The sequence below is a fragment of the Scylla paramamosain genome, chromosome 8, assembly GCF_035594125.1.
Source record: "Scylla paramamosain isolate STU-SP2022 chromosome 8, ASM3559412v1, whole genome shotgun sequence".
Lineage (NCBI taxonomy): Eukaryota > Metazoa > Arthropoda > Malacostraca > Decapoda > Portunidae > Scylla > Scylla paramamosain.
In genome coordinates this window covers 18562040-18581074 of record NC_087158.1, presented here as the reverse complement: position 1 = coordinate 18581074, position 19035 = coordinate 18562040, and the positions used below count along the sequence as shown (strand labels likewise).

At 46.3% G+C, this 19035-nt stretch overlaps 1 protein-coding gene across 11 annotated transcripts in view; it reads right to left on the bottom strand.

Moving 5' to 3' along the window:
* LOC135102901 (collagen alpha-2(I) chain-like) overlaps positions 1-19035 on the bottom strand; it is a 107941-nt gene that overhangs the window by 41139 nt on the left and 47767 nt on the right. For 9 of the 11 annotated variants that reach the window (XM_064008542.1, XM_064008540.1, XM_064008539.1 and 6 more), the window contains 5 exons: positions 11441-12350; positions 9824-11290; positions 8303-9104; positions 7617-8023; positions 1131-7206 (listed from right to left, as the gene is read on the bottom strand). In XM_064008542.1, coding sequence (XP_063864612.1) covers positions 6061-7206; positions 7617-8023; positions 8303-9104; positions 9824-11290; positions 11441-11689 — 4071 coding nt within the window. In that variant the 5' untranslated portion in view covers positions 11690-12350 and the 3' untranslated portion in view covers positions 1131-6060. Of the gene's footprint in view, positions 1-1130; positions 7207-7616; positions 8024-8302; positions 9105-9823; positions 11291-11440; positions 12351-18389; positions 18409-19035 lie in introns of those variants that run through there. The other 2 variants (XM_064008546.1, XM_064008547.1) reach the window with 2 other exon arrangements.

Here is a 19035-nt window from a genome sequence, read left to right as displayed (position 1 = left end):
ATGTCGTAGGGATACCCTACGCGCCTTCTGTCACTGCCGTGAGTCATGACATCTAGCTCATAATTTTGGCCCGTATGCAAGAACGCTCGTGGTGTGTATCAATCACAGTCATCTCCCACACTTCCCACGTTCCACGCTGTGCCCGATTTTTTTGGACTTATTTCTCCACATCTTCAAAGGTGTTTTTAATATGTTCATAAGTTATTAGCGTATATTAAGTATATATGCATGTCATGTTTATGCTAAAATGAGATGTAGGAGGTTTGATTCAGGTGTAGCTCAATCATCTTCTTACATTAATCAAATGACCTCCGCAATACGATAGGGTTTGCTAAGCAAGTGACGGTCTCTCTTGGAGAAAAAATAAAATAAAATAAAATAAAATAAATAAATAAATAAGTAAACAAACAAATAAATAAATAGCGGTTGCGCGATCGAGCAACACAAGGTCGCCCGTGTGAAAAGGCTCCAATCCAAGCGACCAATCGTCGCGAACGGTAGCGGTGACAGGCGACTAGCCGCTCAGTCGCTAGCAGCAAACGCTCGTGTGAAAGCCCACTGACGAAAACAATGGAAAGCTATAGAAAGCCACTTCCCCGCGACTTGGAAGTGATGCCGAGTCGCGCGACCAAATCGTCCGTGTGACAGGGCCCTAATATTCATGGCACGCCCCTGACTTACATTAAAATGAGTGCAGAAGAACGATGGGTAAATGTGGATGGAGGGGGACCCGGGCAAACTTTAGAGAAAGGTGTATGCGGCAGCTTACCTATGCCTAGAGCAGTGGTTCCCAAAGTGGGGGACTACGCTGCAAATTTCGGGGGGCTATAAAAATCCCAAGGCCTATCACACAAGAACAATATGAGGTGGAATGAATAAAATTACTGGTATTGCCGGAGGTTGTTTTTTTTTTTTTTTTCATAATGGACCTAAATAAATGTAGGACTAAAGACAGTCACTGTAGTCAAGAGATGTGGCTGGGGGAGGGGGCTGGGCATGGATAAGGATCATATATAAAAAGTGGGTAAATCAGAAAAAGTTTGGGAACCACTGGTCTAGAGAGTGAAGGGCTAGAAGACTGAGTAACGCCAGGACTATGGAACCATAACAACAAACACTCAAGTTCAAACCTTATTTTCATCCAAAAGATGTGGTTGTCTTTCCTGAGTGTTGGTGCTGCGAAATGCAGGTTGTCTATCCCAGGTGCAAAGGCGTGGCCGAGGCACTTGCTGCATCTCAGCCTCACCTTTTTTTTTTTTTTTTTCTATCGTGGCACGCTCACCTAGTCATCTATGTGTTGCCACTCGCGGGTCCTGACTGGCCATCCCGCCTGCTTGCGTCACACAGCCACTGATCGTCATCTGTCACCAGTATCTATTCTTTGCTGCATTGAATGGTATCCCTTTATTTATTTAGATTTATTGATGTCACTTATTTATTTGTGTTAGCATCAACAAAAATGTCAGCATTCGCTTTAAAATGTACTCAAACGGAAAAGAAACTCGTTCTCACCGAAACTATTTTATTGCATTTGAAATGACAACAATATGTACATATCTGCAAGGATGGCATGTCAGCCGATGGGTGACATGTTACAAAGCGACTGACTTTGTGACCTAAGTACGTCGGCTGAGATCATCTGGTCACAAGGTGGCCAGCAGGGGTTCACTGTGTGCCGCACCCACCTGTCTCCATGGTTTCTAGAATGGTTTCCGTTTCCACTTGACATTCTCAACTCTCCCCTCGAGCTATTCACAGCAGTAGTAGAGCATCATCCACTTCCCACTGCGTAACAAGTGCTATTTCCTGCATCCTCACAATTTTCCTGTGCCTTTGTTATATCCTACACACAACTTTTCCATGCAGGGCGAGTGGCAAGCCAGCAAAACCAGACTGTGGGCAGGGGACGGCCGGGCGCGGCGCCCCAGACGCCCCCCACCACGGGGTGTGCCACTAGCGAGCCGTGACACTGCCACCTCAGCCACCCCGTGTCCTGCCAGTGTCACGAAGGCTGTCAGCGCCCCAGGAGGGCCAGACTTGGGACATCATTACCTTTATTACCTCAGGTACCAGTTTGCTGGTTAAAATATATTCACTTGTCTTAGGTTGCATAAATAACAGCTTTGAATATACCTACAATTAATATTCAGATAAAAAATACACAAACTCTAGCCATAACTGGTGGTGGGGCTGTACAGGGGAAGGAATACTGATCTAGGGTCCTGGCAGCGAGTACAGCCTAGGCGACAAGCGCGAGGAGGTGGTGGTGAGGTAACACTTCGATGAACTATGCGAGGTGAGGCAAGACACAGTCGTGGTGCGGCACTGTCTACGGTCACAAAAAGACTGGTACGCGTCTACACCTGTGGCTCAGATGAACTCTATTCACAAACAGCAGCACTGCAGACAGAGTTCAGTTACAATCACATCTGTACAAAACCCAATCTAGAACCACAGATTTGTCGACATCTTCATCCGAGCCCCAGATAATATTCCCGTCAGGGCAATCAAAGCACGACTTGGGGAAAAAAAGACAGGTACAAAGTGAAAAAATGGGAAAAAAAGGACTTATCAAAATCCTCAAAACAAATTATTAAAAAATGTATAAAATACAATTTTATTTTTTACGTTAAAACACACAGTGAAATGTTCAAAATAACTTTTGATATCATACACCTACATTTAATAAGTACAAATAAAATTTATAATAAAAATCTGATTGCATGTGAAAACCACTGATGTGCCACAGCATGAGCTGCTGTCTGGTGGGCAGCAGGCCTTGCCCTCACCAGCCTCGCCATAGCTCCGCCTCCTCGCTGACTCGGCCTTGGGCAAAGCTAAACTCAACGTATTTAAAAAGGTCATAAGGATGAATTCTGTCCTTGAGATTTTACACTACTGGAAACTTGTGTCAAAACAAAGTAGAAAATGCTTTGATGCCCATATATATTAACTGTGGTAAGATCACCAATTATGAGACTTTGGTATAGAACTGTTATGGCTCATTTCCATTATCAAAAAGTTGGAAAATAAACAGTTTACACAAATTACCAAAAACTCATAATTTATTATGGTGTCACATATGCACAAACTTCTTTTGCATTACAAAACCTGATGTGCCTAAAATCAGTGAAAACACTTGGCCCTTGAAGTGAAGGCTAAATTTGTACACTTTTACTTTAATGAGCTTACAAAATATGTCTTCTGGAAAAGATATTTACTACATGACACATGTTTTCACTGACTTCACGGGCACGTCTGGAGGGCAGCCCCTGCATCACTCACAAGGATTATTTCCCCTCAGCAATTGAAACATTTTGCAAAAAGACCTTTTGACATCCTGGAATTATGTAATATTAACCTCTACAAGTAATTTCTTTGTCACATCAAGAAATGCATAGTAATATTACATGATGCTGGAATGACTACATTATGAACTCAGGAAATGATCACAAGTGGATGGCAGGGAAGCTGGGGCCCTCCATTCCCTTTATGTGGTGGACTAGCACTACGGGTTTGTACACTGGCGAACATGTTGCACGCACTTGAGGAAGGTCCTGTGTGTGTGGTCAGGCTGCCATGCTGCCACCTACACAACTTGAGTACCACACCCGGCATCAATCACCATGTCTTGTCGTCTTTGTTACTTTGGCAGGATATACTACACAAACTTTGTCATTCCAAGAGTAATAAAGCCATCCGTGGTTCTTTCCTTCCTTCCCTCTCCTGGTGTTGCTGGTGTCAAGGTTGTGTTATAACTAGTGAGGGAGTGAGTGACTCTTGTGGTAGGATCACAGCAAAGGGCCCTCATGCCTTGTGTTGGTTTTGCCTCACACATCAAAACAGGAAGGGAGAAAATGCACCAGAAAAGTATCATTATCCCTGAAGAGGCTCTAGATGAAAAATAATGATTACAAATGGGAAGAGAGAGAATAAAAAGTAATAATAATAAATAATAATAATAATAATAATAATAATAATAATAATAATAATAATAATAATAATAATAATAATAATAATAAAAATAAACTGAGGTGTGAAGAACTTAAGATAAATAAATATACATGTAGGAGACTGGGGAAGTTTGAGTCTCTGCAAATATACCTGAGAATCATTGGGTGAAGATCATCCTGTACAAAAGATAACAAAGAAATGCTCGGCAAAACCAACGGACATTTTTCTCAGTGACAGGAATTTGATGCAATGTTGCAGGCTCAGCACAATGTCTTCCTTGTCCTATGCTGCACAAGTCATATGTATATAAAAATAGTTTACAGTTTTGTGTTTCTTTCAGTGTGAAATGATGCTTCTTCATGCCTATCTCCAAATCTTTTAAATACTTTAAAAAGATAATTCTACAAAGGTGATCCTTCTGGGTACAAAGACTTCAAAAATGAGGAAACAAACATTGGTATTAATACTGCATAGACAACTGTTCTGGAATTAAAAAAAAAAAAAAAAAAAAAAAAAAGGAAAAAAAAAAAAAAAAAAAAAAAAAAAAAAACATCAAGTGGAGTGTGCTGGAGGTCTGCAATAATACTGGTGACTCATCATGGCTCTGACAAGCAGCATGTGGTTGCACCTGCCCGGTCCATGGCCATCAGCGCCAAGAGAGACGCAAAGTGTAAGGGTGAAAATAAGGCATGCTTCATTATCTTAGCATTGCACTTCAGTTTGCAAGAAGTGAAACCAAATCTTGGGGATAAAGGGCATGGAAGGGAATAATGTTAGTCAATAAACAGGTCTTTTCAAATATAGACAGACAGACAGACAGACAGACACAGAAGTTTTTGTAATTGACTGATTGCAAAATCCTGCTCTTTGTCCCCCTCTCTACAATGCCTGAACACAAGAGCACCTTAGGACATGTGCCATCACCCAGGCCAGAGCCAGTGGTGGTGGCAGAGGCTCACCATCAGATAGAGGACTAAGAAACAGCAACATAACAATGGCAAGAATTTTACCCAGAAAATTATTTTTGTGTGTGTATGTGTGTGTGTGTGTACGCACAGACACACACACACGCTAATTAAAAGATCATGATCTGTGTTTTGTGAAGCTAATTAACAGTGATGAGAAAGTCTACAGAACCACCTACACCAGAGTACACAGCTACAGACACCTTGCTGCTGGAGCATAGGGGTAAGGTGGAGGGAGGGAGCAGCACTCAGACACAACACAAGACAGTTTCAGAAAGGGTTTGTTCATGTCATAAAATCATGTTTTGTACACATACTTGGCACAAATAAGGCCTTGCAGTTCAGGCTGTCATTAAAAGAAAACAGGAACAGAACACACTACAAAAGCTGACCTGTAACATTCACTATGGATTTCTCTGTGTTCACTCTCACCAGTACAAATACAAATACTACTCCAATAGTTATATCTCTGAACTCCAAGGCCCATGTCATGGAAAGGAAATGTGGTTACATCAGCCTGATTGTGTCCAGCTTACACATGCTTTTCAGTGAGGCACATTGTCATTCTGTCAAGACCATAGTCCTTTACCACATCAAGAGAAAACCCAATACTAAAACTCTATAATGCTGCTGGCTGGGTTGAAGAAGCAAACTCCTGTTTTATTATGACATCTTTCAGTGTTTGTTTTATAGGAGGAAATATAGTGTAACTGATAAGCTTTGTAAGAAACTTGACATGTTGTTGGTGAGTGCTGAGGTGAAATCTATGGCTGTGCCCAGCATCAGGAAAACGGACTGTAGCACTGAGGCTGTGGTCAGGTGGTTGCTCTTGCTGTGGTGGTAGGGGGCATAATACTTGGCAGTAAGACTATATGATATGGCAAGTCTTCATGATTATATCGATATACTAAATTACTTGTTTCTTCAGTTCTTGGACCATTCACTGATAATTACTCATGATAATCATAGTGGTAGTAGTAGTAGTTTTGATAAAATAGTTAAAATAATAAAAATAAAAAATAATGTTACTACTACTATTAATAAAATAATAATTAAGACTGTACATTATATAACACTTCTACAGGAATGTTTCATATATACAGCACTGATGTGAGGCGCCGAGCCCAGCCACACCACCACCTCAGTCACTTATCAGAGAAGCAAAGTCACAAAAATCAAAATCAAGGTCTGTGGCCGGGGTGGTGCTGCTGGTGGTGGGGGGATTGGGCGTGGAGGGTTGTGATGTCCGTACACTGTTATTACTGTCATTGGCCGGCCGCTGGTTGGCCACTGAGGTCTGAGGTGCGGTCTGCCCACTGTTCACTGTTGCATTGCCGCCTTTCACTCTGTTCATGCTAAGGTTGGTCTGGGAGCCCGTTGCACCCGGACCAGGGATTGACTGTACCTGGTTCATTGGACTCTGGTTTGGTCGGCTTCCAGGGGGACCACTGGTGGCTTGGTTCATGCCACCAGGGGTCTGGTTCATACCACTTGAATTCTGGTTCATACCACTTTGGCTTTGGTTCATACCACTAGCATTCTGACTCATACCACCAGGATTTTGGTTAATACTACCAGTGTTTTGGTTCATACTGTTAGAATTTTGGGTCATGCTACCAGGATTTTGGCTTAAACTACTGGGGTTTTGGTTAAGTCCACTGGCACTTGGGGTCATGCCAGCTGTGGCCTGGGTCATGCCCCCGGGGGACCCTCTGTTCATGGGGCCCGGAGTACTGCCTGTCGTCTGACCTCCAATAGCTGTCCCTCCTCCTGCTGTCTGGCTGGCCTGTTGCCCCTGCTGCTGAGCCATGCCTGGGTTGCTGAGGGGCCGTGCTGGGCCTCCTTGACCCATGCCAGGATTGCTCAAGGGTCTGGCTGGCCCACCCTGACCCATGGTGGCTGGGCTGCGGGGATGCACCTGCCCCATCGTGGCAGGGGACCGGGGATGAGTCATGCCCCCTATGTTGGCAGGGCTTGGGGCCTGTCCAGGACCACTCATCTGGCCCATGTTGACAGGACTGGCACCTCCCATCTGGCCCCTGTTGGCAGGGCTCATGGGATGGCCCGGCCCACTCATCTGGGCCATGGCAGCTGGGCTGCGGGCACCTGTCATGCCCGCCATTGCTGCAGGATTCCTGCCCTGTGCTGTGGGGTTGGTCATCATCTGATTGGGTCCAGGAGGCATCTGGGTCATTGTTGACATTTGACCTTGTTGACCAGGGTACTGGGAAGTCACCTGACCTCCGCCCATGCCTCCTGCTTGGCTCATATGGATTCCCATCCGCACCTACAACAGTGACAAGATTAGTATGCCATATTTCTATATACTTTAAATATTACTTATTATGAATCTTGAAGCTTTTATTTGATGAATGGAATTTGGACATGATAAAAAAAAAAAAAATCTAAGTGAAATTTCCTAAATAATTTATCATAAATTGCTGTTCTGGAATAAAATATAAAGAAAATCACAACGGCAGAAATCCTCACTAGCTTGGAATGTTTAACATTGCCAATATGCAAGATGAATAATTTTGAAAGATAATGGTGGAATCATTCTGATACCTTTAAGAACATACCTAAGAGGATTTGGCAGCTCAATACACCTAGATTACATAACACTACATAAAAGGCAGGTTCTTGGTGAAAGAACAGAGCCTCACACAACTAACACTATACAAGAGCCTGATCACCTACCTGTCCCTGTTGTGTCAAGGCCACCATGTTAGCCTGCATTCTTGGGCCTTGCATTGAGGGACCACCTTGCATACCAGGGCCCCCAGGCATGCCTGGCCCACCCTGCATTCCTGGTCCTCCTTGCATTCCTGGTCCTCCCTGCATCCCAGGTCCTTGCATCCCAGGTCCACCCTGCATTCCTGGTCCTCCTTGCATCCCAGGCCCTCCCTGCATTCCTGGTCCTCCCTGCATCCCTGGCCCCCCTTGCATGCCTGGCCCAGGCTGCATGCCAGGCTGCATGCTGGAGTTGCCTTGCATGCCTGGGCCGCCCTGCATGGAGGGGCCTTGCTGCATGGCCATCATATTCATCATCTGACTGGGTGGCCGCTGAATGCCAATCAGCTGACCTTGCTGGTTTATTATGCCACCTGTTCAGGTAGAAAACATCATTCAGTACATTAGTTTTATATAACTAAAATGCAGCACAACAAACAATACAATTCATAGCTATTGAATAATTAAACTATCAAAACAATATTACTTTGGTTAAAGATTAGAAAATCCTTTGCTGAATCAATATTTCATATTCAATAAAAGCTAAATTTACATAAAATTTGATAACAATAGTTTGGCTTGTATCAGTACGTATTTCATTGGATGGCTCAACTAAATGAGAAGGGAACAAGGTGTGAGGAGTGATGACCCACCTTGCTGGGGTTGTTGCTGTGGATAGCCAGGCCGCATGGGGCCCATGATTTGCATGTTGCCTTGGCTGTTCTGCATCATGATCCGCCACTCTGGTCTGGACGGCGGCATCTGCGTGCCAATGTTGAGGCCACCGGGACCCGGGCCGATGTTGACATTGGGCGGTCTGGGCCGCTGCAGGATGCTGCCATTGCCCATGGGGTTGCGGCTCACCAGGCCCATGGTGCCAGCTGTGCTCACCTGCCCCATGTTGCTGTTCATGTTGCTTGCTGACATGGTGCCAACACTCATGGCAGGCATGGTGCCTCCAGCAATGGTGCTGCTGGGCATGCTGGAGGCAGGGTTCATGGTAGTGGTGGGTACCATGCTGGGCTTCATGGTGGGCATGTTGGGTGGCAGTGTTTGCTGTGCCATGTTGCCCATCATCTGGCCAGAGCCCATGTTGACCATTGGGTTGGTGACCATGCCCGGCCTCATGTTGGGCCGCATGCCCTGGTAGCTCATCTGGTTCATGCCCTGACCCATCTGGGACATGGTCTGGGGCATGGGCTGGTTCATTATTTGTTGTTGTTGTATTAACTGTTGGTACTCAGGTGGTGGGGGGCGGGGCATCATCTGCCCGGGTTGGCCAACTATCTGGCCGCCAGCTGGGCTGACGTGACGCATCATTCCCCCCGGTCCCATCATCTGCTGGCTGGGGTATCTTGGTGGCTGAGCTGGGCTCATCCTATACTGGCTGCTAATCTGACCCTGATAGAACATTTCATTACTTAGTTTGCCATCAGCTCCCATCTGACCACCAAGCTGTGAAGAAGAGTGGAAGAATATGGAAATGAAAGAAGGCTCCAAAGAATTATTGAAAATAATAAATAAATTAACTTGAAAGATCCAAAGCTGGTGAAAGTTTAACAAAAGGTCATTCATCAAAATAACTGCAATTATCATGTAAATTTCATTTTTTCTTAAAAGAGAAATATATTACTATATTTGTTTAATTATATCAAGCAATGAAAGATAAGTTTTTATGAGAAATTTAAAGTATGTTTTATGTGGTACATGACACAAGTTGACATAATTAACAGTAAAGCCTCCTGCACAAAACAGTTTGATGGGGAGTCACAGGACTGTTAAATGATATTAAAAGGTCACAATAAGAGGAAAGACATGCATGAGTATAATATTATATTTACAAACAAAGAATAAAATAAATGCTCTTCACAGTGTGAAAAACATCTCCACTTGTCTGCTTCATTCAGAACCTGAAACTTGATCTTCACAATAATTTGGTGTAAGGAAATTTATTCTTAATATTTCATAGTTTTAAAATGAAAATCTTGTCAAACTTTTGACATTTTAACTGAATGAAAAATTCCCCTCCAAAATGACTTTTGCAGAAGGCTTTACTTTAAAAAATTATATATTACAAATTTTCAGTATTATAAGCCTCACATCACAATGACTACATGGTGGGAAGAGTTGTAAAGCTCTGTGAGGCAACAGAGCAACATGCCTGAGAGACTCACCTGAACAGCTGCAGGTATGGGTGATGGTCCTCCCCCTTGTGAGCCAGGAGGTATGGGGGAAGGCCCTCGTGGACCCCCTGGGTATGGGCCCCTCACCCCCGTACCCATGGCCCCACCTATCTGATACTGTGGGGTGAGGGTGCCAGGCTGGGAGGAGCTGGGAAAGGAGCCCAGGGGGGAGATGCGGTTCTGGTAGGACACCATTCCTGCTGGCATCTGGGTCTGCTGCTGGCCGGTAGGCTGTTGTTGCTGCTGCTGTTGAGGCTGCTGCTGCTGAGACTGTTGCTGCTGTTGCTGCTGTTGCTGCTGCTGTTGCTGCTGTGACTGTTGTTGCTGCTGCTGAGACTGATGCACCTGCTGCTGCACCATCTGCTGCTGTTGCTGCTGCATCATCTGCCGTTTTTTCATCTCCATTTCACTCATACCACTATTTTGATTGTTGTACATGGCATTGGTTTGATTTATGTTGCTATTGTACATTTGATTACCGATGCTCCCCGTCTGCCCCATCATGCCAGGGCCAGCGGGACTGTTCATATTATTCAGCTGGTAGTCGGGGAAGCTCGGCCGGACGGGGTTGGGCCCCGAGGACACCATCTTGTTTTGGTGCTGCTCGGCCATCTGCTTCAGCGTCTGGGCGGCAGGAATCATGTCTGGCTGACTCATGTTCATGCGGATTTTTGGCACACTACTAGGAGCAGAGAATGGAGTTGGGGAGCTGGAGGTGGTGGAGGTGGATGTGGGATTGAATGAAGTTGGAGGAAAAGAGGTAGGTGGGGTGGAGGTATGGGACACGGGGGGTGTCCCCGGGTACTGGGTGAACACAGGTGAGGCCGAGGTGGTGGGAGTTCCTCCAGACTTACTCATGTTCACTTGAGGACTCTGAGAATTAGCATTACCACTTGCTACACCACTATCACTGCTCACGCTTGACGGCTCGTTTTCAAAGAGATTGTCTACGGATTCTTCTTTCACAAGGTCTGCCAAGCCTGAGTTACTGTTTTCTGTTTTCATGTTGTCAAAGTCAAGGTCACTCATGAACTGATCAAAATTGATGCCTATATCGTCCATATCACCAAGATTGCTGAAATCATCAAACTCCTCCAGGATATTAATGTCCAGATCCTGCTGTTCCTTCTTCACCTCATCCACTGGCGGTCCATTGGCAGTGGAGACAGCAGCTCCCAGAGGCACAGGCGAGTCCGTCTTTTTAATGTTAGGGAGCTGCTGCGCCATCTGCAGGTCCCCAATGTCCCCAGTGGAGCCAGAGGACTGGGAAGCCCCTGGGTGCAGCCCTGCCCCGTGAGGTGGAGGAGGGCCCCCCGCATGAGAGGGGTTGCCGTGGAGGGGGCCACCGTGGGGAGGTGCACCATTGTTCAACCGCTGCTTCTTGGTGGCCGGCTCATTCTCGTGGGTCTCGCCAGATGAGGTCGTCTGGTCGTGCCCTCGGGCAAGCATCTTTGACTGCTGCAGGGGAGTGAGGGAGTCAGGTACATTACAGAACACATTATGTTAGTGGCTAAATAAAAATCAATTAAATCTAAAATGTGAAGAATAAGTTGACTGTTGTTTTCGTTTTGCACAAAACTGCCTGCTACTATCACACGCATAACTTACCCCCATGGTGGCTAATAGTGAAGAGTTATCCTGCTTCTTATTTTCTGTGGTTTTCTTGTTAGTTTTCTTAGCTTTGGATTCTATGTGCCTCTGTTTCAGCAAGAGGGTTTGTTTGGACTGGTCTGTGTACAGAGTCTGAATGGAAGTGTCAAAGCGAGAAGTGACGGAGTTGTGGTTCTGGCGGTAGTGACTCAGGCGACGCTTCAGCCGATCAACAACAACTTGTCTGCCCTGCTGAAAGTCGGCCATATTATCAGGGGCAGCCCCCCCAGCCAGTGCTGTGCCTCCCCCCACCCCTGCCACGGTGGCGGAATGACGGGAGCCGCACAAGAAGAGCCAGTGTAAACCACTTTGTCCTCCGTCCCAGGGCTAAAAAATGTCACTTGCTCGAGATGTCTGGTTTGGAATGGGGTGTTTTTCACACACCTCCTTGCCTCTAAAGACTATTGTCCTGCCCTTGTGTCATAAGATGTTCAAAGTTTGCCAAGGTGTACACTCACACTACTCTCCACCTCCACGCTAAGGCTATAAAGTCTATGGTTTCAACTAATGAAACTGCACTAGTGTGGGAGCATGTGGACGAGTGAGCTGAGCGATGGTCCAGGGTTAGGGCACAACATTATCACATGGTTAGCGGTAATGCACTTGGTTTCTCGCCAGCCAGGCCAGCAGGAGCAGGGGAAACTGTGGCTGAGAGGTGTGCCAATGGTTTCCTGCAGCCGTGGCAGCAACCAGCCGGCCAGCTAGGTGGGCAGGCAGACCAGTGGTGGGTGCTGGTCGCTCTAGGCAGGCAGAAGAAACCTCGGGGGCTCGCGTGGGAACACCAGTACAGGGGGGGTGTACTCCAAGGCGGCAGCCATCTTCAGGAGGCCAAGTTGCCACCACCGGTCACACATCATGGCTCTTGCACCTGAAACACAAACACAAAGCATCAGTAACAATGCATGTCAAGACTGCAATGAGGAGAAACATGCCTCAAGATGCCAGTTACCTGCATGTTATACTAGTGATGGCACAACAAGAACAACCACCAGTAACATACAGAGATGTGAACTCAGGAGATTACCACTTCATCATGTCACCACACAACCACTTCATCAGTTTATCCTTTCTATTCAACCATCCTTCTGTCCCTTAATTTCCCTGAGCAGGAATATGAAAACAATCCAAATCACCACACAACCACTTTAGCCACACCACTCAATCATCCTTCTGTCCTTAAATTTCATGGAGCAGGAATATAAAAAAACATCTGAATCAGCAGCCCACCACTGCACCACATAAACATTTCACCCACTCCATTCAGGTATCCTTCCATCCAATAATTATGCAGAGCAAAAATATGACAACCATCCACAAACAGAACCTCAATAACTCAGATGGACATGCTACTCTACTAAGCTGATGATAAGACTCTCTGAAGACAAGCATGGCAGAAAATGAAGGCAAATATAACTCTTAGCCTCTCTGCCCTTGCTGTGTAGTGGAAACTGCCCCACGGATCGCATTACCTTGGCACAAACTATGACACCACACTGCATCCAGCCAACCCTCATTCCCTCCTCAGCTAGCCTGTGCTCATACACTTAAGGTAGTTTTTACAGTACAATTCATACTTCCTTACTGGTGTGTTGTTGTGGGTGACAGACAAGCTAGTTGTTAAAAATTTATCTTTAATACTACCATAACACAAGAGGTAAAATGACAGATGTTACAGCTAAAAAGGTGAAGAATGAAGAAGGGAGGGCAGCTTGAGCAAACAGATGTGAGGGAGGCACAGGAGAATGAGACACGTGGGAGGGAGCAGAAGACAAGTGAGGTGAAGGTGAGAAATGAGAGGGAAAGTGAGACGGATAATTGCAACTCACAAAACGTCTTCACTGCAATGAGCAAGGTGTGAGGCAGGGTGTGGGGCTGAGATAAGACTCGCATACACAACAAACTCTTATCTACAGTGGCCCTTCACTGCTCCCTGGGCCACCACCACCACCACCACAACTACCACCATCAAAACCATCACAACTACTACTACTACTACTACTACTACTACTACTACTACTACTACCACCACCACTACCACCACAACCCTTTACACACCACTCCAAGTCTCTCATATTCACTTTTAAATATATATATATATATATATATATATATATATATATATATATATATATATATATATTTTTTTTATTCCCCTCCTACTCCAACTTGTGTTTCAACAGGAGACCTTGTATACTTCTTTCCTGTTATTTGTTTCACCATATCTAACTGACTGTGTGTGTGTGTGTGTGTGTGTGTGTGTGTGTGTGTGTGTGTGTGTGTGTGTGTGTGTGTGTGTGTGTGTGTGTGTAAGAGCTGCTGTGTATGTGTGCATGTATGTCTTCGTATTTATCTCAAGAGCCTAATATAGCAAATATTTGGTCCCCTTCTACTAGTATGACCATTAAATATGAGAAATGCAGGAAGGGAGGAAATATCTATGATGATGATGATGATGATGATGATGATGATGATGATGATGATGATGATGGTGGTGATAATGATGATGATATTGTTTTAGTTGTACAAATGTATATAGTATTTAAGTTACACACACACACACACACACACACACACACACACACACAGAGAGAGAGAGAGAGAGAGAGAGAGAGAGAGAGAGAGAGAGAGAGAGAGAGAGAGAGAGAGAGAGAGAGAGAGAGAGAGAGAGAGAGAGAGAGAGAGAGAGAGCATTGTCTGCACCAGAAGCCCTAACAGGATATGATTGACTCCGCACAGTAACACACACACACACACACACACACACACAGGGGAGGGGCTTTACCTAACGACAGCAACCACCATCACCACCTTCTCCTCACCTGACCCATCACCACCACCACCACCACTACTACTACTGCTACTACTATTACTACTGTTTTCATTCGTTCTACAGCCAGTACCAATGTTCAGCAAATTACTGAAGGCACACGGTTTCTCTCTCTCTCTCTCTCTCTCTCTCTCTCTCTCTCTCTCTCTCTCTCTCTCCCCACCTTCACCAAGCCACACCGCCACCGTCACTTCACTCCCTTTCACTTCCACATTCACGCAGAAATCTAACAAAAAATGAAGGTATAAAAAAAGTCAAAAGATTGCGCACTGTATAGCGACCTACATAATAACAACAACAACAACAACAACAACAACAACAACAACAACAATAATAATAATAATAATAATAATAATAATAATAATGTGCATGAAATTTTCGTCGATGATGGAGAAAAAAAAGGCAAAGAAGGTAATAATGATAGTTAATGCAGAGGAGAGAGAGAGAGAGGAGAGAGAGAGAGAGAGAGAGGAGAGAGAGAGAGAGAGAGAGAGAGAGAGAGAGAGAGAGAGAGAGAGAGAGGAATGGAGGAGGGAAGGAGGGACGGCGTGGCGTGGGTGGGGGAGCCTAGTGATCGGCAGCCCAGTGAACAGGAGAGAGAGAGAGAGAGAGAGAGAGAGAGAGAGAGAGAGAGAGAGAGAGAGAGAGAGAGAGAGAGAGAGAGAGAGAGAGAGAGAGATTCTCTACACACACACACACACACACACACACACACACACACACACACATGGGGAAGAAACGTCAGTCACCCCACACACCATTTTTCTAAAAAAAAAAAGTAGTGGTGTGAGGTCGTCAGTGAGTTTTGAGGCCCTCCAGTGAAGGAAAGGGAGAGCCAGGGAGAGGCGGCAAGTGAAGGAGAGGGAGTGTAGGATGTGCGGTGTATAAGTGGCTGGCTGGCTGGTGGCAGAGTGGCGCGTACAAGAGCGACATCTGGCAACTACATTTTAGGTGATCATTTGCCACCGCGGCGGCAACTGGAGCCGGACCAACGCCAACGCCCCGCCGTCTTCCTCCTCCTCCTCTTCTTCCTCCTGCGCTGGGTTGAGGAAGAGGAGGAGGGTGAGAAGGAAAGGGGTTAGGATATATGCACGAGTGTCTCTTCAGGTCTTCGGGTAGCTGAAGACTCAAGAAATGGTGGAGATAATTGTGTTTATGGTCTTGTGGAGATCAAACTGGTGAGGGTAGGCAGGGTAATGGCCAGGGATGCGATGGGGAGAGCGAAGGGTCAAGCAGGAGGAAGGCTGGGTGAATATTTGTCTCATTGTTGTTGTGTTTGGTGGTGGTGGTGATGGCGAAGGTAGCAAGTGTGGGTGGCTGGTTGGCTGACAGGCTGAGAGAGTCCTTTGAGTTGACCTTGTTAGTAGTCCCTGTATCCTTCTTCCCCTTCCTACCTCCTACTGCTGTCGCTGCCCCTCTTCTGCCCTGCCCGCGCCCTCCTCCTTCTCTTCCTCCTATACCACCACCACCAACACTTCTTACATTTCTACTCTTTAGTAACGACCTTCTTCATGTTACAGCTTCACCACCACCGCTGCTGCCGACTCTCTCTCTCTCTCTCTCTCTCTCTCTCTCTTCCGCAGCTGGATAGTGACCACCCACCCTCCTTCCTTTATACACACACACACACACACACACACACACCCACCTGGACTCCTCCCCGTCTTCCTCACTCCCCTTACACATCTGCCCCTCTCCCCTTCCTCCGTCCCCAACACACCTGCCCACCACCAAAACATCTGCCTCTCCCCCTCCCCCACACACACACCAGTAATTCAATTTCGCACACATCACCCACTAATACCCTTTAATGCATCACACACCACAAACTCGCAACTTATTCCACCCCCAATCCAATCTTCCACTCTCCTCCTCTTCTCTCCCGCCACAAAACACCACTACCTCCCGGATCTACGTAGAGGGAGAGTGGTGTTAATGGTGGTGGTGGAGCGAAGGTGGGAACAAACAGGGACTCACCAAGAACACCAACCCCACCACCTCCTCCCCCACCATCACCACCACCGACAGCACCATCACTAACATTCTCTCTCTCTCTCTCTCTCTCTCTCTCTCTCTCTCTCTCTCTCTCTCTCTCTCTCTCTCTCTCTCTCTCTCTCTCTCCGCCATCCCTTTCTTTTTCTTTTTGATGTATTTGTTTCAGTTTCTTTTGGTTTACGTTCCATTCAAAATTCAATTTCTTCTTACGCGAAACAGTTGATAATTCGATGGTTTCTATTTTTATTTTGCTTATTTATTTATTTATTAATTTATTTATTTTCAGTGTATTCTTTTCTTCTTCATCTTCCCTTTCCTCCTCCTCATCTCACTACTTCGTCTTCTTCCTTTTCCTTCCCCTCCTCGTCAACCATGTCTTAACTAAAGTCCCCGTGCTAGGATGGTCTTCTTCTTCTTCTCCTCCTCCTCACACACATCATCCAGGACATCAGCTCCCTCCCCTCTCTCTTACTCACGCACTTTATCACTCCTCTTCCTCCTACTACTACTATTACTACTACCACCACCACAACCACTACTACTGCTACTACTGCACCCACTCACCACTACGCCCACCCAACCCGCCTCGGACACACCAACGACACATCACCCACCCTCATCTCCCCTACACCACCCCCAACACCCGCACCTATGCCCTTGAGCAGCCACATCTCAGGGTACACACACACACACACCCAGAGGCCACACCTACACACCTGAAGATTCCGCCCCCGCCCACGCCATCAGCCCACACCTCCACGCCACTCCACACCTTCCATACCCGCCGCCCACGATCTCTCTCTCTCTCTCTCTCTCTCTCTCTCTCTCTCTCTCTCTCTCTCTCTCTCTCTCTCTCTCTCTCTCTCTCGATGAGTGCTGGGTAGTGAAGACAAGGTGATGTGGTTTTTTGAGAGAGAGAGAGAGAGAGAGAGAGAGAGAGAGAGAGAGAGAGAGAGAGAGAGAGAGAGAGAGAGAGAGAGAGAGAGACGAGGCAACAGTACCGTTATGGTCACGACTGCTGCGCTCGCGCTCGCTCTCTCTCTCTCTCTCTCTCTCTCTCTCTCTCTCTCTCTCTCTCTCTCTCTCTCTCTCTCTCAATAGGGAAGAGGAAGAGCTTATAAAGCAAGAAAAAAAAATAAAATAAAATAAACGTGATACTTCCCTCTGTTATCGGCTCATTTCTTGCCTTTTTATTTACTCTCTTCTTCCTCTTATTTCTCTATTTCTATGAAGAAGTAGCTGTTGTTGTAATGGTGTGGGTGGTGGTGGAAGAAGAAGAAGAAGAAGAAGAAGAAGAAGAAGAAGAAGAAGAAGAAGAAGAAGAAGAAGAAGAAGAAGAAGAAGAAATAGTAGTAGTAGTAGTAGTAGTAGTAGTAGTAGTAGTAGAAAATGAAGAACAAGGGAACGAACGAAAAAGATAAAATGTAATACCGAAGTGGTGGTAATAATAGTAGTGAAGCTGGTGATGGTGGTGGTAGTAGTGGTGATGACGAATTCAGTCACTATCACCACCACTAAATCTATCACTTCAGTCACACCACCACCACTGTGACACACCTCCTATACCTGGCACCCCCTTCCCCTTTCCCTATCCCTCCCTCTCCCCCACTCTCACCACCTGAAGCAGTAACCTTCGGCTCTCACCTGACTGGCACTCTCCTCCACCTGTGCCAAACTCTCTCTCTCTCTCTCTCTCTCTCTCTCTCTCTCTCTCTCTCTCTCTCTCTCTCTCTCTCTCTCTCTCTCTCTCTCTCATCTCTTTGTCGGTGAAAGTAAAGTTATATGTGATGATGATGATGATGATGATGATGATGATGATGATGATGATGATGGTGGTGGTGGTAGTGAAGATGATGATGATGATGACAAAAAACAATAAGCAAAAAAACAGTAACAAACATAACGGAACACGTTGGTTATGTTACGTGCAAATAAACAAAAACGAGGAGGAGGAGGAGGAGGAGGAGGAGGAGGAGGAGGAGGAGAGGGGTAGCAAAGGGCAGGAGGGAGGCTGGCGGGCGCACCTGGCTGGCAGAGCGCGCACACACACACACACACACACACAAACACACACACACACGGCACCTGGGTGATCCCGGTCGTGCGTGACGCCCCGCCTTCCCCCGGTGTTAGTTCCGTCCAGGGTGGGAGAGATTATTGCTGCTGCTGCAGGAGGAGGAGGAGGAGGAGGAGAAAATAGGAAGCTAATCAGGGTAACGTTAAAAATAAAAAAATAAAAAAAAGATAACTAATGATGGATAGGGAAGGGAAGGAGGAGAAAGAGGAAGAGGACGAGGGCGGGGGTGAAGTGACCTGCTCCTCCCTCCCTGTCATTTCCTAGAACTCCCTTGCACTATCACTGCCACTGATAACACCACCACAATCTCTACCACCCACACCTCGCACCACCACCACCACCATCGCTGCTATCACCACCTGCAGCTCGCTCACCACCACCACCACCACAAACAACAACAACAGCAACACGATCAAGTTACAAGTGCTGAGAGAGGGAACTGATGTCATCCTTGAGAGAGAGAGAGAGAGAGAGAGAGAGAGAGAGAGAGAGAGAGAGAGAGAGAGAGAGAGAGAGAGAGAGAGAGAGAGAGAGAGAGAGAGGAAAATTAGTGAATCCCTCGTTATGTTTTCTCCTTGCTCTTCGTCTTCGCCCTTGCTGACGTCACTCAATTACGTCACATCCTCTGCGTTACGTCAAAGCGTCCTGCACTGC